General features: G+C 35.7%; 2 protein-coding genes across 4 annotated transcripts; both read right to left on the bottom strand.

Moving 5' to 3' along the window:
- Positions 1 to 419: 419 nt before the first annotated feature.
- LOC140763030 (uncharacterized) lies at positions 420 to 9,330 on the bottom strand. Of its 2 annotated transcripts, none has more exons than XM_073101071.1 (11): positions 9,140 to 9,330; positions 9,026 to 9,070; positions 8,642 to 8,680; positions 7,298 to 7,417; positions 5,423 to 5,568; positions 5,146 to 5,293; positions 4,964 to 5,047; positions 2,961 to 3,076; positions 2,076 to 2,134; positions 1,213 to 1,303; positions 420 to 1,112 (listed from the first exon to the last, which is right to left on the bottom strand). In XM_073101071.1, exons 1-11 carry the CDS (start codon positions 9,240 to 9,242, stop codon positions 879 to 881), a joined length of 1,185 nt encoding a protein of 394 aa, XP_072957172.1. In that variant the 5' UTR covers positions 9,243 to 9,330; the 3' UTR covers positions 420 to 878. The 2 variants fall into 2 exon arrangements, with proteins under 2 accessions (XP_072957172.1, XP_072957165.1); XM_073101064.1 differs by having other exon boundaries at positions 8,642 to 8,683; positions 9,140 to 9,328.
- A 678-nt stretch (positions 9,331 to 10,008) lies between these two features.
- LOC140767029 (B3 domain-containing protein Os02g0598200-like) lies at positions 10,009 to 21,516 on the bottom strand. Of its 2 annotated transcripts, XM_073106777.1 has the most exons (5): positions 20,985 to 21,516; positions 19,152 to 20,463; positions 18,881 to 18,994; positions 18,598 to 18,767; positions 10,009 to 10,479 (listed from the first exon to the last, which is right to left on the bottom strand). In XM_073106777.1, exons 1-5 carry the CDS (start codon positions 21,102 to 21,104, stop codon positions 10,237 to 10,239), a joined length of 1,959 nt encoding a protein of 652 aa, XP_072962878.1. In that variant the 5' UTR covers positions 21,105 to 21,516; the 3' UTR covers positions 10,009 to 10,236. The 2 variants fall into 2 exon arrangements, with proteins under 2 accessions (XP_072962878.1, XP_072962886.1); XM_073106785.1 differs by lacking the exon at positions 10,009 to 10,479 and having other exon boundaries at positions 18,628 to 18,767; positions 19,093 to 20,463.
- Between the last annotated feature and the right edge of the window lie 568 nt (positions 21,517 to 22,084).

Here is a 22,084-nt window from a genome sequence, read left to right as displayed (position 1 = left end):
TAGGATCATTCCACTGGGCTACAGTTTTCCTCAATTTTTGTCTGAGAAAGAATGGGCAACCATTTTAATCTCTCTCTCTCTTTCATCTACTGCAAAACAAGTAAATTTTATTTGTTTTCCTTAAGAATCATGATTCTCACGCTGAATCTTTGCTCATTTTTTATGCTTAGGAATGTCTGGATACGATGGATAATTCATGTTCTACGGCGTCCTCCATAGAAGGCCGGAAAGTTGACAGTGTTGATTACTGACAGTTTCTGCAGTTTTACTGCACCATATGTGCTTGAAAAAAATACCAGATAATTCTTTTCCTTTCCTTTCTTTGAGAATAAGAAACGAAGCCCACAAGAAGTTCCACTGTAATTAAACATGAGGTGGTACTAATTATCTGTTAACATTCTCATTCAGCAAAAAGAACATGAAGCAGAGAGATCATATAATTTATATTTCAAAACATCAGAAGGTCCTCATGCCAATATCAGAATTGAGTTTACAACTGATCTACTATTTCTGCCTGAACTTAGTACTGTTCTCTATTTTTTTTTTCACTAAGCAGCTTCTATCAAAAAGCAATTTATTAGATCACTTCCTAAGACAAGGATTTATCTCGCTGACAATGACACTTCTATTTTTGCCTGAAATTGGCCAACAACTCATCAGAAATCTTTAAGTTCTAGAACGAGTTCCAGACAAGGAAAACTTGAATTGTATGAAGTGTATTGTACAAGGAAAACTTGATTACGAAAGTTCGAGAACAGAGTCCCAAACAAGATTGCACAACACTGACTAAATAACCCGGAGGATAAACAGGCAAGTATAAATAATTAGTTCCCTTTAATAAGATTGGGATGACGATACTTCCGTTTACTAGATTCTCTTCATCGGAAATCTGAGATACCAAAGACGCGGGCAGTGCCATCAGAAGAGACCGAAACAAGAGAACCCCCGTCAGCAGTAACAGCTAGAGACTGTATCGTGTCAGCATGCCCGCTGAAAGTCCTTAAACAACTTCCGGATAAGCTGTCCCAGATCCGTACCTTTCCATCCACACAACCTGTTGCTACATACTGAGAAGCGCCCCCGCCAAGCCATGTCAAACATGTTACCCCCTCCTGACCATCAGAAAGAAAATCCCAAAGGTTGTGTAAGCACAAGAAGAAAAAGGAAAATAATTCAAGATAGGCATGTGAGGATTTGGTATTCGGTACTGACTTCATGGTCACATGTGCATCTTGCAGACGAGCGTTGCAGATCCCAGATAATGAGCTTTTGATCCATGCTTCCTGTTGCAGCCCAAGGAGAACTGCATACAAGTTTGAATAGTCCTTTTAGGCTATTACCTCCACTAGGACAGTTGTAGCTCTACAGGCAAGTAAGGAAACTTGCAACCATGTTGACATACAATATCCAGGATAGTAGATGAATATCATACATATTTTCTTGTTTAAGAACTAAGTGATCTGTGACAAAAAGCATTTAGTATTCCAGTAAGATCGTTTCAGTAATGTTAATAATTTACCAAAACAAGCAAGAAAAAACATGTAACCATTGGAAAAACATTACTTAACTGTTTGAAAAAATTCTATTTAAGGAAAAAATTCATGTACTTTCACAATTACTGAATACAGACAACCACATTTAATTTTTTCGTTTTTAAGGTTCAAAAGCAGCTGTGTCCTATCCATAGGCCTGGGAATAAAATCCTCTAATACGAAAACCAAAGACAAATTAACTCTACAAGAACATCCTTATGCAATAGTATCAGAAACACTTATAGCAACCATCAGATATGAAAGGCTCCTTAGGTGCCTCAACACACACACACATATACGTATATGTACTTCTAGTAAATTTTAATTTACATGCCCCAAGCTCCCCAAATTAGTCTTATAAATGAATAAATTAGAAAGAAAGTGTAAAAATTCCGGCAAAGGATCGCCAACTGGATTTTATGAGGAGGTTTTATTACTCATCTCAATTAGTCTATAAGTTTCAAACTTATTTCATAAACATATGGAATTATAATGTTACTGACTTAGAAAATAAAATATAATTTTTCAGGATGGAGGCCATACCTCGATGAAAGACCAATACACTCAACAGAGCTGGAGTGAGAAATTAAAGAGCTTATCACCTACAAGGAGAAGTGGCTATCCATTAGCGATCATTTCCATTAATATGTTGATCCATAGTACCATTCCATATTCAGTATTTACAGAGAAAGAAAACTAATTTAACTATAACAATCACTAGCTCATCACTGTAAAATTCTTAGTACGTCGACATTATTTCATTCATTTTATATTCTCCCACATCTGACTATAGTTGCTTGTCCTATGTTCCTGGTTGAGTGATTCAGCATTTTTCAGATTATCATGGTTGAATGATTCAGATCATTTTTCAGACGCATGCACATTTTCATAAAATATGGTAAAAATCTATGGACTACCAAGAGATGATTTACCAGACGGCTGAACCTGTTTTTATATACAACAATATAAACTTAAATTTAAAACTTGTTCACTATTTATTTAGGTGGTGTTGCATAGGAAGCAAAACTAGCTGAGTCAGCTTGGAAATCATACAAGTAGCCATAGCATTGAATAATGAACTATTAAGAGGAATAGCTTTCTAAACTCTAAGAGAAACAATATAATCTGCAAACAAGAAAATAATGTATCTTGAAAAATAATAGCCACTAATAGATAAAGTTATTCCAGACTACTACATAGCATGAGCAAGGCTATATGCACAAATGAAAGCTAAATAATGTGGAAAACAAGTTATTACAATGGGAAAGAACTTGACCAACAATATGCAACTACTCAATATTTCGCCAGTGGCAGTAATTGCATCCCCATTTGAAGATAAATTTCTAATAGATGAAACATATGATACTTATTTACAATTTGAAGGATAATATAAATGCAAAAGAAAGCAGTAACAAGAAAAGAACCAACCCGCCCAGAATTTATATTGACCATATGTACTGAGCTATCTTTCGAACCAGTAATTGCAATGGTGGAATCGGAAGTAATTGATAAGCATGTCAATCCATCAGTATGATACGGGTGACCTAAAATCAACGAGAAATAAAAGTACAAGAGGTCAATTTCATGCTTCCATGTGTAACAGAGTAACAAAAGTACGGTAATATGATACCAAGCAATCTATGACAATAATAATAAGAAGAAGAATAAGAATTATAACAACAACAATCATTACAAGAACAAAAGCCAAGAAAGCAACATGAATTAAGGATGGCATAAAGATCTCACCCATCCAGATTCCAGACTATATTATGATGCAACAGAGTAGACATAATCTGTGCATAGTTGCACCCATTATTCTGCAGCAACTAGCTAGACATTTTTTTTTTCCGTTTTCTGTATTTTCAGCATAACTTATCTGTCTCCATGTTTCCATAGTCACCATCAATTACAATCAGCATGATAGATATTGCAGATTATGTTTAACAGAGCAAAATTATTAAATATGTAATAAGACCTCAGAAAATGACTAGGTGCCAGTCTATCTATGGAACACCCAAATACTAAAACATCACAAAATGATGAAGTCCCTCATTCATCTACATAATCCTGAAAAAATTCCTCAATAAAATAAATTATCTTATCAGACTAACAGGTATTATATGTAAGATTGTGTTAGTGATTCAAGAGACAAATAATTTAAAGATAGAGTAAAATAATTAAGGAACATGCACAGGATCAAGGTTGAAGAAGTACAAATGTCTTCTGAAAGATATGTATGACGAACCAACACTTGAAATTCTCTCCATTTTTCAGATCAATAGTTTTTCATAGGATCTATCGTAACAACAAATTGACAACTCTTTCCTTCTGATTTCTCCACCAAGAGAAAATTGGAAGCAATATTGTACAGTTGTCTCATCCTAGAAAGATTCCTAGAAGAGGAAAATTCTATTGGGAACTTGGGGTGGTTTGAACTTTAATGTGCTATGATGAAGGCAAGCACAACCAAAAAAATTGCCTCCTCCAAAAGAAGAAAGCAATTGAAATGTGAGTGCACATATCATCACCAATTTCCTGAAGAACTAACAAAATTAGTCAGTAAATCTGGAAAATAAGCCACTGGAACCTTTTGTTTAGCAAAAAGAAAAAGTGGGTTTTAAAAGACTTAGAAGGTAAGCTTTTAATCTCCACTTACTGAAGCAACCTATTCAATTATATACTTGATTATAACTGAAAATTGTCAAATACTCAATACTGTAATATTTGTAATTAAAACCTAGAAAGGTAGACAAAAGAAGAACAAATCTGTTACCAAAATATGGAGCACAAAGATGAAAGAACATCAAGAAAAGAAAGGGACATTAAAAGCTGTTCTCTAGCAAGGAATTTAGGCAGAACCAGCCATGCTTGTGTGGACTTCCATCACAATTTCTGAAATTGGATAGAATAATTTGAATATTGAATTGGTGTTGACTCTTTTCAAATTTGTCTATTGGGTGAGATATACTTTTTATTGTCAAATTCATACTTTATCTTTGAATTTCTGATTTCTTTTTCTATTTTTCCTCCATTTACTATTTCTCGTTTCTCTTAGTTACCGGGACCTCTTGATCCATAAGTTTCTGATTAGGTGCACATCTAGTGAGGCTGCAAGCCTTCTCCTATACACCTGTCAACTAGCCAGCATCCTCAGAAGTTAAGCATAATGATTCAGGAGCTAAAACTTCCGCAACCATGCAGCCTCTGTATTATTTATATTCCAAAACTAGATAGGGAAAGTGTTAATAAGATAAGAGAAGCTTCTGACTATCTGCCTGTCAAGCAGTTAAGCTCCAAGCCTTCTCCTGTTCACCTGTCAATTGCATATTGTCATTTTAACATTGAGCATAATGAACACTCTTACAGGACCTAGGAATTCCTCAACCATGGAAAATCTGGTAATACAGAAGAAATAAAAACAAATAGTGTACCTCTAACAACATGGACGCTCTCCCCAGTTTTTGGGTTCCATATCCTCAATGACGCATCATCTGAACCAGTACATATAATCTTACCTTCAAGAACCAAGATATATACAGTTAATTAGAGTAACAACATAAGCACACACTAACCACACATACTCTTTCATGAAGATGTTGCACTAGTAAATTACCATCAGGAGTGAAGTCACCACATGTTACACTGCTACCATGACCAGAGAATGTATTGAGATAGGCACCTTTGTCAGCATTCCACATCCATACATTAGAATCTTCTGACCCGGCTATTACCAAATGACCTCTTGGGTGCCATTTGAGCCACTAGATAGTTCAAGAATAAATTCAGATCAACAAGACCTCTAAACATACAAAGGGAAAAATATAGAATGATAGAAGATATCAAGTTCAATAAATGGCTAAAGATAGAGACAAATTCTAATAAAATTACACCTCAAAGCCTTCTCCAGAACCTTCAAGGGTACACTTCAGACTACCTAAAGTTGTATCCCAAACATGCACCAGTCCATCAAAACTTCCAGAAGCAAGTAATTGCCCATCAGAACTGAAAGCCACAGTAGAGACAGAATCACGATGACCTGCTTGGAATAAGAAGTGCCATGGAAAGTTGAGGTCAGACCAGCTGCTTGATAGGTAACATGCATGAGCAAGAGCATTAACCAGCAAATGCATGAAAATTCACATTGTTTGAGAAATAAAACATAAATATGATAAGAGCATGTTCCAAAATTCGGTTTCAGTTTGGTTAAAAAACAAAATATGTCAGCCAATTTTGGTCGGTTTCATATCTAGTTTCATTGTATCAATTTTAGATTTCTTTTGATAAATAGTCTTTTTTATCTTATTTTTCATGACATCACACAAATCTAATAGCATTTTAAATAATGAGGTTGATATTGAGTTAGGTACAAGTTGGATCCGAATCCAGGTTTGAATTTAAAATATGTATTAAAATTTTGTTATTATGGCTGTTTTGGTTGGATGCTAGTTTTGGGGGCTAGGTTCAGACTGGATAGGATCGAAATGCAAAATGTTTTGACAAAATGTCTCAGTTTGGGATGAAATTTTAAACCGTGGATAAGAGTAATCATGTTCAATTCAGATAATGAATTTACAGGGATTGTGGCCTAAGAGTCTGAACAAGGTCCTACTTTCAGGCTTATAACATTGTAAACTCTATAATAATCTACAAATGGATTTTTCTCTTTTCTTCTTGTCTCTAGGATTATTAACAGTTTAACACTTCTTGTGACATGGGAGCTTGATCTTCCACCTATTACCTCTACTATCCCATCGTCCTCCCCTCATTCCACCATTCGCACAACCTATTTTATTTTATCCAGTCTATTCCCAGTCCACCATATCTGAGGAGATATAAGGAAATAGATGATATTTTGGATGAACAAGTCTCCACTAGCAATGAAATGCACAAGAAGTTTCTATAAAAGAAGACCAATACAATACATCACTTGAACAAAGGAGAATTACAATGATAAAAAAGAGTACAAAAGATCTAGACAAAAGAAGGAAGCACATACCAAAAGATCATGAAGAATAATAGAATATCAAACGGATTTTCAGAATATAACAAAGATATTAAAGAGTTAGGAAGATCAACACAGAAAAGGAAGCAGATGAAGAGACATGATATTAATAATCTATCACTTCCTTTTTTTCTTTACTTCCATGTACTCTTATCCCCTTTTGATGTAAGTATAACAAAAAGAGAGAATGGTGTACTTCTAAGGCATTAATCAAATGAATGAAGTGACTTATTATGCTCAAATGAGCTTTCATATGATATACTCCCAAAGTAAGTTTCCTTCTCAATCACCATCTTCTTTCCCTTTCTTCTACACACCATAGATTATCCAATAACCTAAAATCTATTATAAGCTGCTCAAACCTATAATCACTACAAATCTTACGACTCCATCTTCCTAAAAGACGACTGTCCTTCATCCAACCGAAAGAACTTTCTGACCACCACCAATAATCATAGATGGCTCTCCATGTGAAGGTTTAACTGTTGCTTTTGTCATGGTTGCCTAAAAGATGTTTCTAGAAGAACTTCATCCCATAACAAGTTCTCATTTCTTTTACGTTGATTCGGGATAGAATTTCCCATATATTCAACAAGAAACAATTAAGATGGAATCCTTGGTTTTACAAAATTTCAGATCCTTACTGAGATATGTCAGATTGAAGTGCTAAAATGCATTAGGGGGTTTCTGTGGGTTCTTTAACGATGCTCTTCTACCAATATAGTTTCAGAAAGTAATGAAAGAAATGGACCAAACAACAGACCTTGAAGCTCTAAGCCTTTATCTTCAGACCCAATCTTCCACAAAAATCCTCTATCATCTTTACCACCGGTGGCCACAAGTGACGCATCTAAGGGACTGCATGCAACAGTATAAATTTCATCTGTATCAAGACAGTTCAACCAACGTTATTTATATTATTCAATCAAAGAAACTAGGAATAAAAGCGAGAGGTCAGAAAATATACTGCTATCAAAGCGTCACTAAGCAGAAGTAAAAAATGGCTTTGCAGATTTGTTAAGAGAATCACAAAAGTGCATGTCAAGCAAATTTTTAGATTAAGAATCAAAACCATAAGTTCCAAAATAAAGAGGCAAATTACAACAAACTGGGGTCTGGCCAGCTAACTTTAGTAGACCAATGCTTGAACAGGATTTTCAATAAAAACTGCAAGCACATTATGATCAGGCCAATAATGAAAGCAAAGTTTTTCTTCCCTTAAACTGTTCTATTCCACATAGGCACATATATTAAACCTCATAAGCCAATTCACACTGATAAAAAAAATGATTGAAACACCAAAGAAAGATCCTTTTTTAACTCCTTTTTTCTTAAAAAAAATTAACTCCTTCTGGAACAGCATGAATTTGCTTTGAAGAAATTTGATGGGAACATAATAATTCGGGCATATGAAGAAAACAGATGCATACACATCCCTATCCTTGAGTTTGCAAAATTCATGGGAAGCCCATCTAAAAGTTATAATGTACTCAGAAATTTAAGGACAACAATAATAATATAGAGTTTCATAAACTGATGCTACCTTTATTTCTATATTCTGTCAAATGCATTTCAGCAACTTTTTGGGACTACATTGTTCAAATTCTAAACTTGCTTTCAAATGGAAGAAAAAAACAAAGAATTCTAAATGTTATTGCTTTGGTAGTCAAGAAAGACAAAATGGGAAAGCAGAGATCTTACAAGTACAAACAAGCATGTACACAAATATATTACTTTTAAATAAATCAACACAAGCGAGCATGCACTAGCATAAGAATATAGGTTGGATAGACAGTAAAAAGGTACAGAAACTTGTCTCATGCTGTTGACAGTGTCGGGCAGTTAGTAAACAATTCCAATTTTATTTTGGAAGCAGAGTATTCACAGATTATATAAAGCTATTTCTTACACAAGATATGTCAGCTTAGTGAAAGGGAAATATGCAGAACATAAATGTCATAAGGTTTCAACTTATTTCACAAATATGCACCATGCTACGAAGATATACAGCTAATAATAACTATGAACTTATGCTTATGTTTATGCTTATGCTTATGCGCTCTAAGCTACCTACAATCATGTACGTAAAGGTGTAAGGCAAGCATACCTGAATGGCTCATATATCTAAAGACGGAATCATCAGCTTCTTCTACAAGAAAAACAATGGAAGGCTAAATAAAACAAGTAATTAAATGAATATCACAATAATAAACCAAGAAATAGAAAAATATTCCAACTAAGGTGATTTAGGATGTAAATTGACATGTGAATTAGATGGCTTAATCAGACAAACCAAGTTAATAATAACATAAAGAAACATGACAACATCGTATTGTTCGTCGATTCGAAAAAAATCCAGATGGATTTCTGGGTATTGGAGCGGAAAAGATCCGAACCTTATTCTGTCCAACTGAAGAAAAATTCCGACTTCTGAATCAAAACTTGGAACTTGAAAGATTAAGAAAACTGAATCTAACCGAGACCAACATACCATCATCGACATCTGAACCCATATCGTCATCTCGATCCGGAAGTTCTGAAGAAAAAAGCAGGGGCAAAAATCAGAGAACAAGTGATGAGAAGAGAGAGACGAGAGAGATGAGACCTTCTTCGTCGACGGGGATCTCCTGTATGATGTCATCGTCTTCCAAGAAGACTTCTCCGTCGTCGGATTCGTAGTCTTCATTGTTGCCGTCGTGGATGCTCATCTCCGCCGCTTCGATCCGAGAAAGAGTGGTTGAGAAACGTGCAGGAGCGAGGTTTTAGAGGGGTTTTCCCCTTTTCTCTTTATTTTCGGACCTTTTTTTTTTCGTTCTTTTTTAACACCAAGCTCGAGCGAGCCTAGCTCTAATCAAGCTCGACCGGTTAACTTTTGATTCGAGTCTAATTCAAGCCTATATCGAGCTCGACTCGAGTTCGAGCCCAGAAGGGGGATGGAGAGGTTAAAAAGGGTTTAAAAGAGAAGGCGATAAATAGCATCGTGGGTAGAGGTGGTTGAAGTATGAGCACAACTCTATTTCTTGGCTCTTTGATGGTGTCTTTTTGACACAGATTTCTTGGGATTTTTAGCAAGCTCTTTGATGTTCATAAAAGAAACCCTAATGCCTGCTTAAAAAGACTATGTTAGATTTAGGTAGCGTTTTGATTTTAGATATTTATTCATAAATTAGAATTTTTTCTTTGATATAATTTAGAAATAAATACTGAATTATGTATAGTTTGGTCGAAGTTTGTATAAAACTGTGTGTCATATGATAAAAGAGTGCGATAAAATTATACGCGTTTTCTAAGCAAGAATTATATGTCAGATAATTCCCGGCTTTATTATCCATCAAACAGATAAATAAGAGACATACTCACAATTTAGTGGGATAAACAAGTACTGCAGCAAACGAGTTCCTTAAACCATTCATCAAGGTTCAAACACAATAGACAAGCTCATGCAAATCTGGACTATCTGGTCGGTTACTCATAGAAGGAAGTTGATATGGTTAAATTATCAGTTCAGTGCTTGCCACTTGTGGCAGTGTTAAACATCTTAATTCACATAATCATGGAAAATGATGAATTCACTACATACACAGTTACAATGACAGAGATGCATATAGATAAAGCTCATCTAATTTCTTCTAACACTGCGCATTGACATCAATTGTACAAGTCCCTTGTAGTTTTACCCTAAGAGTCTTCTCAAGATAAGTGTCAAACTTTTGATATTTGCACAAGAAAAACTTGCTCTGATTCCTTGGGAACTTGATACAACTCGCATTGATCTCCTTGCTGCAGGTTGTTTGCTCTGGCAAAAGCTCTCCAGCCACTAGTAAAGCCTATAAACTTGAAGCTTTCATGATACAGCACCGGCCATAATCTCATGGATGGATCCTTAAGGATTATAACTTTCCTTTCATGTCTCTTCAAACGAGTCGGCAAGCTTTTGGGCAGCTCCTGCATGAGTAATACAGAAAATCAAGTAGGGAAATAGAAAACAGGAGCAGGAACATTAAGCAAAGAATTTATATGAGTTGACCGAATATCTATTCAAGCTGTCATTAATGTAATTTAATGTTCTATTTACAGGAAATGCATGATCCTGCAGTTCTTTTATCTGTCTCAATATTGCATCCTTAATCTTAATTCGCGCTCTTGGGAATCCTGATCCTCACTTCCAGTTTTTTTAATTACTACCTATAGAAATGGGATTTACTGCCCAAAATCAGCAACAACATGAGTTCATACAAACTGGAAAATACAATGAGGCATATTGATGACAGAAGTCGTGTTTGTTGTTAAGAGAACTGTGTCAAGTGTTCTTTAAATGATAATAAGAGTATTGAAGGAAAACATCACCAATTTTATCAGTAAAGGAAACGCGAGTGTTGTTCTGGTCTACGCATATCCATCGGATGCACGATAGCGCATCATTCTGATACAACTAGAGTTAGATCAGGTTGTATCAATTGAAATAAAATTGTTTTGGAAAAAAAATAAAATTTTTGTTTGGGGGCTTTCGAACGCAAGGGCCACGTTCGAATACATTGTACGAACACCTGCAGGCATTCATAAATACAGAGAACGAAAATTGTGCGTTCGAACAGCCTCAAACCCGTTCGAACGCCTGCACACGTTCATAATTACAGAGAGCGAAAAATTCGTGTTCGAACGGCCTCGGACATGTTCAAATGCACCACGACGAGAACACTTTGTTTTTATTTTATTTTTATTGTTTGAGTCCAAAGAATAGCCTCTAAGTATTATGGAGTACACTCTAGTTGGGTTATATTATGAAATCATATTTTTTCTCCTATCTCTCTCTACCTCTCTTTTTCTCTCCTCCTTCTTTCTTGCCCTAACTTCACATTGTCCTTAATCTCCATTGGTTAGACCTTCCTCCTCGTCTGTCGTGGCCCTACTTTTTCTAGGAGCGACCCATTCTTTCCCTTCATACTATTCTCCTCTCTATTCGTTAATATTCTCATCCACATACCATCTTCTCTTTCCTTTTCACCACCATCAAGATCTCCCTTCAATTCAAATAACCAACCCATCCCTATCTCGGCCGGTCTTTAGCATATTCGTGTCATGCAAATGGCTCAAATAGAAAAGTAGGTGGACCCCTTCACTAATGGTTCATATACAAAACAAGTACTAGGAGAAGCAATCGCGAATGTTGTGATTGATATTAGAAGGTAGCTGACATTACATGGCCAAGTAAAATTGTAAATAGGTACTTGTCTCTTGTGATTGAGGTATCGACTTTGAGATATGCAAACTAACAATAGGATGCTTTGCAATGCTATGCTAAGGCCTCCATGTGACCTATTGCACCGCAAATATGAAATATGCATTACAGCAAATGCCAGAACTCTTGATTCACTACCTGTAACACTATCATCATCTACAACCATTTTTATTGCACCAATTATGGTGCCAACGCCTCAATCCACACACATCCATGTGGGTGGCTTGTATAATATTGTTTTAATGACAACAAGGGCTCAACCTTTCTCCTTAATTTGTCAACTACATTTTGGACTTGTAAGTACTCCCACCTCCCTTTGCTGCTACTATGTTTCCTTAAGTCTTAACTCATCCAAATCCCAACAAACTATTACTAGTGGAAGGGCTGAGAATAAATATCGAGTTAAGATCAGGAAAATATTACCAAAATGCACATGGAACATTAAATACATTTTCTTGAACATGCATTTGATAATGTTCTTAAACAGATTCTAATAACTGTTGAACGTAAGAACTAAAAATTGAAAAAAAAACAAAAAACTCTCTTAGAGCGCACGTGTGTTGCACGTGCACACCCTTCTCTCTCTCCCTCACTGGCACGCGATGGGGCAGCCGCGATTTTTTTCGGCCGAATCCAAATCTATTCTAGATTTGGATTTTTTTTCTCTATAAATCAAACCTTAAATCCACTCTTTTTGATTGACCACAGCCTCCTTCCCTCTTTTCATCTCCATCTTCTTCTCTGTCGATGATGGATGGAATCCCTCCCCTTTGGTCACTATAGCCAGTCTTCTCTTCTCTTTTAAGTCGTCGAGGTCGTGAGGGAGATGCAGGCACGACTAGCAGACTGCCGACGACAGTGACCGCCGATCTCTCTCCTCTCTCTCTCTCTCTCTCTCTCTCTCTCTCTCTCTCTCTCGTCGACCCCCCCCCCCCCCCCTCTTTGGGGGTGAAGAAGGCAGTCTCGCCATCTTCTTTTAAGTTATTGGATTCGGTTTGGATTCGAATCCAAGGGACCCGACCCAATTCAGTTAACTTAATTGGATTGGACTATCCATTTAAGTGGGTGGTTAGATGGGCTACAGGCCAACTACAACCCAACCCAACCCCAACCAGTTTGGCTTATTTTGGCTAAAATAAGTAATACTTTTAGTTTTTAAATTTTAGAAATCTTAATATCCTTTAATTTAAAATTTTTATTATTATTTATTATTAAAAGTGAAGATTAGAGATTTCAATTATTTTAACTAGACTCAAGTGAGCAGGTTCACTCACATATTTATTCATATTATATCTTGTACCTTTTATTTGACTATTTATTTTTCTCTATGCAAATTATTTATTATATTTTCTGTGTGTAATTTAAATATTTATAATTCTGTGATTCAATGCATTCCTATACTTCATGCAAATTGCAAAATTTAGTCAAAAAAATATGACTAATATTTGGTATGACTTAAAGAACAGTTCCAATATAGATCGCTTGCGACTTTCCATAGTGACTTAAATCTATCTAGAAATCAGGAGAAAATCCTATTTTAGATTACTGTTGTGACTTTCTTAGGTGACTCTGGTGGGATTAAAAAATAGTCCCAGAATATATCAAAAGACTTTCTGAAGTGACTCTAATCCCTCTCAACGGTTAGTGGAAAAGACAGAGTACGTTTATCACATGGTCATACCTCCTGATAACCCTAATTGGATCAGCTATAAAAAAAAACTAAGCGTCATCTCAAGATGACTTCTAGTTGATGTGGATCCACAAAGTATAGACCCTGTTGAGACAAATAATATTATTATTATTGAGAAATAATTTGGTATGTTAAAACTGAGACATGTTATGACTTTCTAATATTATTACTGTCGTTATTATTATTATTTTAAGAACATGCTTAGTATAATTGTCATTTTTTATCGGTGAATTTGAATTTTATTTAACGCTATAAATTTTAGATTTATTTGGCTTTCGAGTAGATTCCACTCACTAAGCTATAGTTGTTCGCTTGGATTTTTCTTTTATAATTTTTTAAGTAGTAATCAGCGTGGCGACTAAGCGAGATGCATCGAGACCCTACCTTCACTTAGGACCTACCCATTTACCTTTCTGTTCCTTTGGTCTTATGTTTCAGACTATTTATTAATTCAATTTATTTAGAGACACATTAATGATAACATTGATTATTTTCATTACGACTAGCTTAAATTATATAAATCAATTTTTTTTTCTTTTATTTATTCTTGTCATTGGGTACTTAGAAAGTATTAATAAGGCTTCGTATATCTCAAGCGTGTTGAAATACATGGCCAGTCATCACTCCGATTACGGGTCGTGACACTAAATGCCTGAATAATTAACTTCATTCTTATTTTTCATTCTACTGCATGAAGTTGTAACTTTATGCAAAGCTTCTTGTGATTTGATCAAAATGGTTGTCTATCTTCTTGTCAATATGCAAAAGTTTTCAAAGAACTAAAATTAGAACCAAGAATTGCTATGCCAACATAGTTTTGACACGTGGCAAAAAGGCGTGCTACACAACACCTGGTGAAAGGAGACTGATGCAAGATGAGGAAGACAATTTGCTACTTACCGTGCAGCCCTCACTGATGGGACGCCTTCGCCATTGCCTTCCTTTCTCCCTTCGTTGGTGCCCAGTTATTAGAGAAGTTATTCGCTAATTTAAGTTAGATCCAAATTTCTAAATATCACGATTAGATCACCACTGAGAAAAATGGTATGACTCAGTTGTATTGGCAATACCGGCTGTTTCGATTCGCTATATCTATTTTCCGATATCAGACTATTTTTTAATTACATAAAAATTATTTTAAAATACTGATTTCTCAAATCTATTTTTATTCATTATGATCCAATTATTAAGACAATTGAAAAAAGTGTTTCCTTGTTCCGGAAGAATAAATCTTAAAAGTAGGATAAGAGAAAATACAAATTACTCATATATAAAATCTAAAATTAAAAAAAATACTCACATAATATCTCACCCTCTCTCTCTTTCCTCTCTCACATAAAAATATCCCCTCTCCCATTCACTCTTCCTCTCTCTTCCCTTTTCAGACTACTTCACCATAAGTCATTTCTTAGCCTTCTTTTCCATGCATGTATAAAATTGCTCACCTATATATCACACCTAACATCTACAATTTAATCAATTGCACATTCAGAATTTAGAAGTGAAAGAATTAGGTGCTTATAATCATATTTAATTGCTGTCTTAATGTAAATGTATTTCTAAGGAATGGCAACTTGAAAAGGCCATAGATGATATTTCATATATAAGCGTTTCCCGAAAATCATTTCAGTATATCGTAATTTTCTGAAATCTATTCTCCTTAGGTCTTTCCAATTCTCTATATTTCTTCTTTTTTTAAATTTCTTTGTTAGAACCCATATCTCAAAGCTAAAATGGCCAAAACTGATGAAACTGCTTGAATAGACTCCTCAAGAAATTGAGACCAAATTTTAGGCATCTCAAAGAGAAGATTGATAAACCTATAAAAGGAGCATAAATGGTGCACCACAAATGCAGTAGCGTCTTGCTGGTCCTTCGTACATGAACATTTCTTGATGCTCAATGCACATCCAGGAATAATAACAATAGCAATTACAGATGGAAGAGAGCAGTATGGTGTCTAAGAAATCTGACTCTTAAGTATGCAAATTTTTAGCAAACTATCTGACATCATGTTCTTCTGTGAGCTCTAGGGGAGATACCACAAGTGCCAAAATAGGCGTCTAAGGAACACCTACATGACAAAATTTCACCCAGTGCTTGTATAAGTTATGATACTTTTGCTTTTGATTAACCATGAGTTATCCCTCCTGACATAACTGCATTCACTATCAGCCTAGACTTTAAAGAGAGAGCGCCAAGGCAAAGTGGTAGTGCACCATGGTACCACTTATCAAACAAAATAGACTGCAAGAACATCCTCTTAATCCTCGAAACACAACCATCAATAGGTGAATAAAAGTAAAAACATTTGTTTATGAATCTATAATCATCTCAAGTGTATGTTCCATTCTGTGGGATCACCACCTAGAATAGCTATGTCTCCCGCCAAACATAAACTCCAACACATCAGTATCCCTTTCTGAACTCCAGCTTAGCACTTTACAGGCTCCCTCCAATCCTCCAATAGAGTACTAACTTTAATTGCTTGGTGTTCTATAAGTTACAAACTTTCTCCCTTCATCTATCCTTTTCTTATCAACTAGGCTTAAATTAGAGCTTGGGAACAGATGAGCACATCCAAATTTAACCACTAATATGTTTTGAACAACTCTAAAAGCATTTCATATCAAACTTAAAGTTTAGTTTCAAAATGTTGTGAAATCTACACTCAGCTGGGCTGACAATAAAGTTATTGAAACTTTACCCGTTGATTTTCAATATTTCCACCAAATTACTTGTTTAAACGGACTTCTAAGTTGTATTGGAGGGGTAGACCAATGATGGCCGTGTCGACCGTCACGTGGCACGAAGGGTGCCACACGGTACCCCTCTTAACAGCAATCTGCTTGCCATCGAGTGTTCATCGCCGCCAACCTTGCCGCTGTCATCACCCGTCATGTCGGAGAGCTCTGTCGATGAAGGCGTCGTCGTGTCCCAAGCAGAGATACCCTAGTCCCATCTTTTATCACCAACAACGAGCAGCGACGACGAGATCGAAGAGTGAAGCGCCGCTAATCTCCCTTCTCTTTTTCTCTCCCTCTCTTGCAGCACGTGGTGTGTTGTGCCGTGCCAGCCGGTAGTCGGCACGGGCTGTGTCATGGCACAGCCACATTGTCTAATCAAGTTAATTACTCAGATTTGTAATCAAGTTTTGACTGTCTCAAATGCACATTAACCACTAATGTTAATATGTTAAAACCTTATATCCCTTCAAAACAGAGCTTGAACAGATTTTCAATAGATTATCTTAAAGTTCTACAAATGCTCCTATGGTATGGTTTCATAATTTCTGCAAAAGTGCCTATGCAAGTTCACCTCGTCAAACTTCATCCAACTACATTTGGCGCCAAATATTTCTCAAAGCAATCAAAATCACTAGATCAGACGGGCCAATGTGGCAATCACCAAGCCTTTGACGATCAAATATGAAAATGAATAATTACAGTTAGCATATTTTCCCTTCTTATACACAGTAAATGAAAGTTCGTGGAACAATCAACATAAGACTAGTTATTTGGTTGATAATTGATTGTTTACCATGTAAACTAAGCAGGTGTTTTATAACTTTATTAATATGTTAGTTTTAAACTTTTATTATCACTTCTCATTTTCTTACCTTGATTCCCATTTTTTTCGCAACCAACCACCTTTTGATTAGTCATTCAGATTAATCTTTCATCTGTCTCTTTGGTTCAACTGTATCTTAGCACTGAAGACAAGTCACAGAAATAAAATTTGCCATCTTTTTCCATGTTGTAAATGGATTATTCCTCGGTTGCATGAGCCATAATTTTATTGGTGAGATTATCTTTTTCTACAACATTCAAAACTATCAGATGCTCCAAACTCTATTTTTTTAACATTATTTCTCAGAGGAAGATATGTATAAAGCAGTTAGATCATCCCTAAAAAGTCAAATCATATTTGAGTTTGTTCAGTTGTGTAGTTTGAACCTTGTCTTTTAATCTTCTCATTCCATCATCTTGAGATGTTAGATTTAGTGTTTCATTTAATTTGCTGATGGAGATGATATTCATGTAAGATGTTTGGTTTACTTTCTAAGAGCAACTTGCTCAAAAACCTCATCCCAAAACAAAATCTAAAAGAAAATAATGTCTAATATGTTTCAATGAAAGTTTATACTGAGTAAAATAATCCAACTAAATAAAAATAGCAAAGTTTAAGTTGGAAACAAAGTGCAAAGAAAGATTCTGCAAGCGACACTATAATCCACTCCCAGGTTCTCATCAAAACTTCTATATCTTCCAAAAATCAGTCCACCAACTTAACTAGCTAAACAAACATCCAACTAACATAACTCGTGAAAAGTGAAAACATCATTTGAAAGATACCAGGAAATCCAAAAATTGTTCCTATGTTGATATGGTAGAACAGTAAAATTAGAGTCTAGTACGTAGCATAGTTTGTTAAAATGCTAAATATAGATACTTTAACAAATAAAAGGATAATGAAACATGCTAATGAAGTACTAAAAACATTTGGTTACTTCAATAAATAATGATGAGTGACGTATATATATTGACCATTGGCGCATCCCCACCCAACCTGCAAAACCCAGCTGATCTGTTCCACCCTAACCCATACTAACAATACAGTAGGTAAAACTTTATATGAGAAGGGGAACCGCCACCAATAGATATACATCCATGAGATTTCATGAGGATGTCATGTTTAATCCAATTCACTAACATTTACATTAAATCATTACAAATATTCAACTTAATTTAAGCAGGCATTTACATTTTGAGTCAGCTAAAAGGAATTGATAATAATCATAGTACTGTCTAGTAACGTTGAGCAAATTTAATTGTCCCTCATTTTGAAGATTTTAATTTGGCCAACTTGATATATCATCTAGCAATGCATACAGTAAATCAACTTTAGGACAAGTCTTTTCGAGCATATATCTAATTATATTACGACCTTTGTCATCAATTATTTGCAGCGTATATACGCAGTTTGCTGGAAAAAGATCTCTATTGCTGAGAGGTCATGGAATTATTTGATTTTTGTTAAAGAAAAAAAGAAGGAAGGAAGTATTCTTCCTGCAGTTCAACATAATGAGATATAAGTTCAGTCATGCTGTAGGATTTCTTGGAGGTTCACTTACAAGCCAGGACTTAGCAGTGGAAGATAATGAAAAACTGAAGTTGATCGACTTTGGCAAAGGATAGTCATCAAAATCCAATACTTCAGTCTTTACAACTCCAAAAGTTTTTGCATCCAAAGTAGGACTGGATTTCTTCTCATCTTCTTCTCCGTAGACATTAGGCACTATTCCTATCACAATAAGAAGCATCCTTATAATAAACTTTACAGAAGGAACAGAGCATATAAATTTGGAACTTCCTTTAGCTTAACATGAAGCTTGACTAAGGCTAGGCTCAAATCACCTGATTCACATGTATCTCCTTGCTTGATATCTATACCAGCAATATCCTGTTGAGTACTCCTAATGCTTCCAACTGAGGGAGTATCTTCCTTCGAACGGAGTTCCAAGATAGTCCCTGACAATATAGTTCTCTCCTATTAGGACTATACTCAATCAAGATAATATATAAACAAAATGCAAGAAACTTCAAGATGACTGCAGAATATTACTAACATTAAGAAGATCAGGTTGGAAGCTCCGCACTGATCGCCTAAGAAGAGATGAGAAATCACCTTTTTCATCTTTACAGCAATCTACGATTTGTTTAATACATGGTTCTTCAGCTATTTTTTCACATCGTAAAGATGTTTCATCAGGAATTGCTGCACTTCTGTTAAAGAATGCATTTTCAGCCTTTTTATCTGAGCAACAACCTGCAGGGGACATTTTGCTTGCTTCAGGTTCATCTACTACATTCTCATTAACAATATCATGTGTCCCTTTCTCCGGGACAAACAACATGTGAGACATCTTCTCTGGTCCAATTAAATTTTGCCTTTCATCTAGAATTTCCAAAGCATTTATTTTACCATCAAGCATCTCATTATCATGGTTTTTAAAATTAGCCATACGCTTTTTGCGTTTAGCCTGCATTTGCGTCATATTTGTATCAGACCTTTTTGGTACTTCATGGTGGCCTATTACAGGCAGATCACCCTTCTCAAGAGGACATGTGAAGATGGCCAAATCAGATTTAGGCTTATCAATGATCTCAAACTTTGTGCATTCAGCTTCAATTGCAGTCTGGGGTCTTCCATGACTATTTCCATCCATCATACGTCCATCTTTATCATCAGGACAGCACTTAGTTATAACTCTCTCCGAATCTAAGAAATCTAGATGTTGGATTGAGATCATTTTGTCCTTGTTCTCTGAATCTTCATGAACTTCATGTTCTTCTGGGAAATCTTGAGGAGAAACTTGCTCACTTTCCTGTTCCATCATGGCATTATTATCAACCACACGGAATTGTTCTTCAGAGAACCTTTCAAAAACAGTTTCTAGGGATGCGCAATCACCATCATTATAACCAAGTTTTCTTGGTGTATTTGAATCTTCCTCCATAACTTTAACAACTGACTTAGTTTCAACAATTTCAACATCAGGCAAAAAGAAAGGAGGATTGCCTTTCATGTCAGTGCTGTTTTTTTCTGGATCTTCACCTAAAAGGTAGCAAGCACCTTCTATGTTTTCAGAACTTTCGCTCCCTTTAGGCTGATGCAAGCTTTTGGAGACTAAATCGATTGTTTCCCTTTTCTTCCTACGAATGTCACCTGTGTCTTTCTCACCAAAATATACTCGTTCACAGGCACTTATGCCAAATATACGCACAGAAAATAATGAGCTGCTAATCTGTTGAAATATCAGGAGCTCTCCAGTTATGATGGAATGAGCCAACACAAAATCACACCATCCCTGTTGAAAAGCCAAAGAACCATCTATCATAGAGACCTTAACCTTTGAACAGGTCCCATCTAAATCTTCAAGATACACATTCTGGTCAACTAAACCATCCAAATTGTGGGCAAATTTAGGTGGTATGAACTGCATAACAATAAAAAGAAGGGTTAATAGGATTGCAAGAAGATAGGGAAATAAAGCAGAGTCATCAAGATATTTGGAGTAGATGGTATATGCAAAGAGAAAAGAAGAAATCATTGTAGAGCACTTTTAGTAGTCATTGTAGCAGGAATGGGCATGAGCGCGCATGGAAAATAAGCCGAAACTGATAAGATTGTTAAATAATCAACTATTTTGATATATTACAAAAATTATCATTCTTCAGAAGATAGCACACCCGCATAAACATTATTAAGCTGTCTAACTGTTCCGGAGAATCCTCTGTTCAAGATAGCAGAAGCAGTCCCATGAACTTGAAGACCAAATATACCATTTTGTACTCTATTTGAGAATAGAGAAATCATATCCATTAAAAAGGCAACTCCAGAGTTCATAACAACCGTACTTTGAAACAAATGGCATTTAGCAAAAGATTTTTCCGTTCTACCATCAAACTAAAAGAAACTAAGAACAAAGAAATAGAGCAGAGAGAAGAAAGGCAATACCATAACATCTCTAAAATTGCCCAGCATGATCTTAAAGAAGGAGAGTGCAGTCGAACAAGGAGAACAAGAAATGCCCTCTTTCCCATCAATGTCCAAGCACTTCCGCTTTCCACCGGTCATCTTTCTTCCTGGATCTTCTCCCTCTCTCCTCTTCTCAACAATCCTCTCTAAAACCCTAGCAAAACCCACACCTCAAATCCCAACTTCTCCATTCTGAGTGGAAGAAGAGACCAACAAAACGGCCGGACACGATTCTCCTGTGCAATGTGATGATCTTTAAGGCTCCAGAATCCCCACCCACTCTCTTAAACCCTAGCAAAACCCACATTTCCTATCTGGGCTTTCTCTCTTCTTCCACGATTAAGCCTCAAGATGGAAACTTTCCACTTTGGGTGGCAGAAAGTGGCAGAGGAGAAACTTTCTACTGTGCGATATGATTGATGATCTCCATTAATTCCTTCTCTTTCTTTCGTTTCGACGGGTCAGTAGAGCAGTTGGAAGATGATTTGTTTTCCCAAAAGTATGCTATACGGAGAATTATTTCCACCGCACTTTCCAAACTATTTATAAGACAAAGACAACGATTTTGCCTCAATTAATCACTACACTAATAATCTATATACTGTATTAAACCATCGTACAAAGAGCAAAGCACTATTGCAGGCGAGTTTTTGACCAAACTACCCCTCTTCCAATTTTCTTTTATCAAAATAGACCACTCCTTAAAATTATTACCGGATAGAGTGTCTAATTTAAAGTAGTGTTAACAAAAACACTGAATTAGTTAGCATTTTATTCTTAAAAGATATTAATTAGTTCAACATTTTATCTTTTAAAAAAAATAATGATACGTAAATTAAACATCTGGACTAATCATCCTAAAAAACGGAGCACATCTAATCGCATATTATGCAAGATTGTCATGCCATACTCCTTAAAATTATTACTAAACGAAGTCTAATTTACTGTAGTCCTAGCAAAAACGCTGAACTAATTAGCATTTTATCCTTACGAAAAAATATTAATCAGTTCAACGTTTTATCGTTAAAAAAAATACTGATAAAAGGGGCCAGTCAGATAAAGAGACTAGTCATTTTTGA

Source organism: Typha angustifolia, chromosome 1 (assembly GCF_048772165.1).
Source record: "Typha angustifolia cultivar Huaian chromosome 1, ASM4877216v1, whole genome shotgun sequence".
Classification (NCBI taxonomy): domain Eukaryota; kingdom Viridiplantae; phylum Streptophyta; class Magnoliopsida; order Poales; family Typhaceae; genus Typha; species Typha angustifolia.
This window is presented reverse-complemented; position numbering and strand designations above follow the sequence as displayed.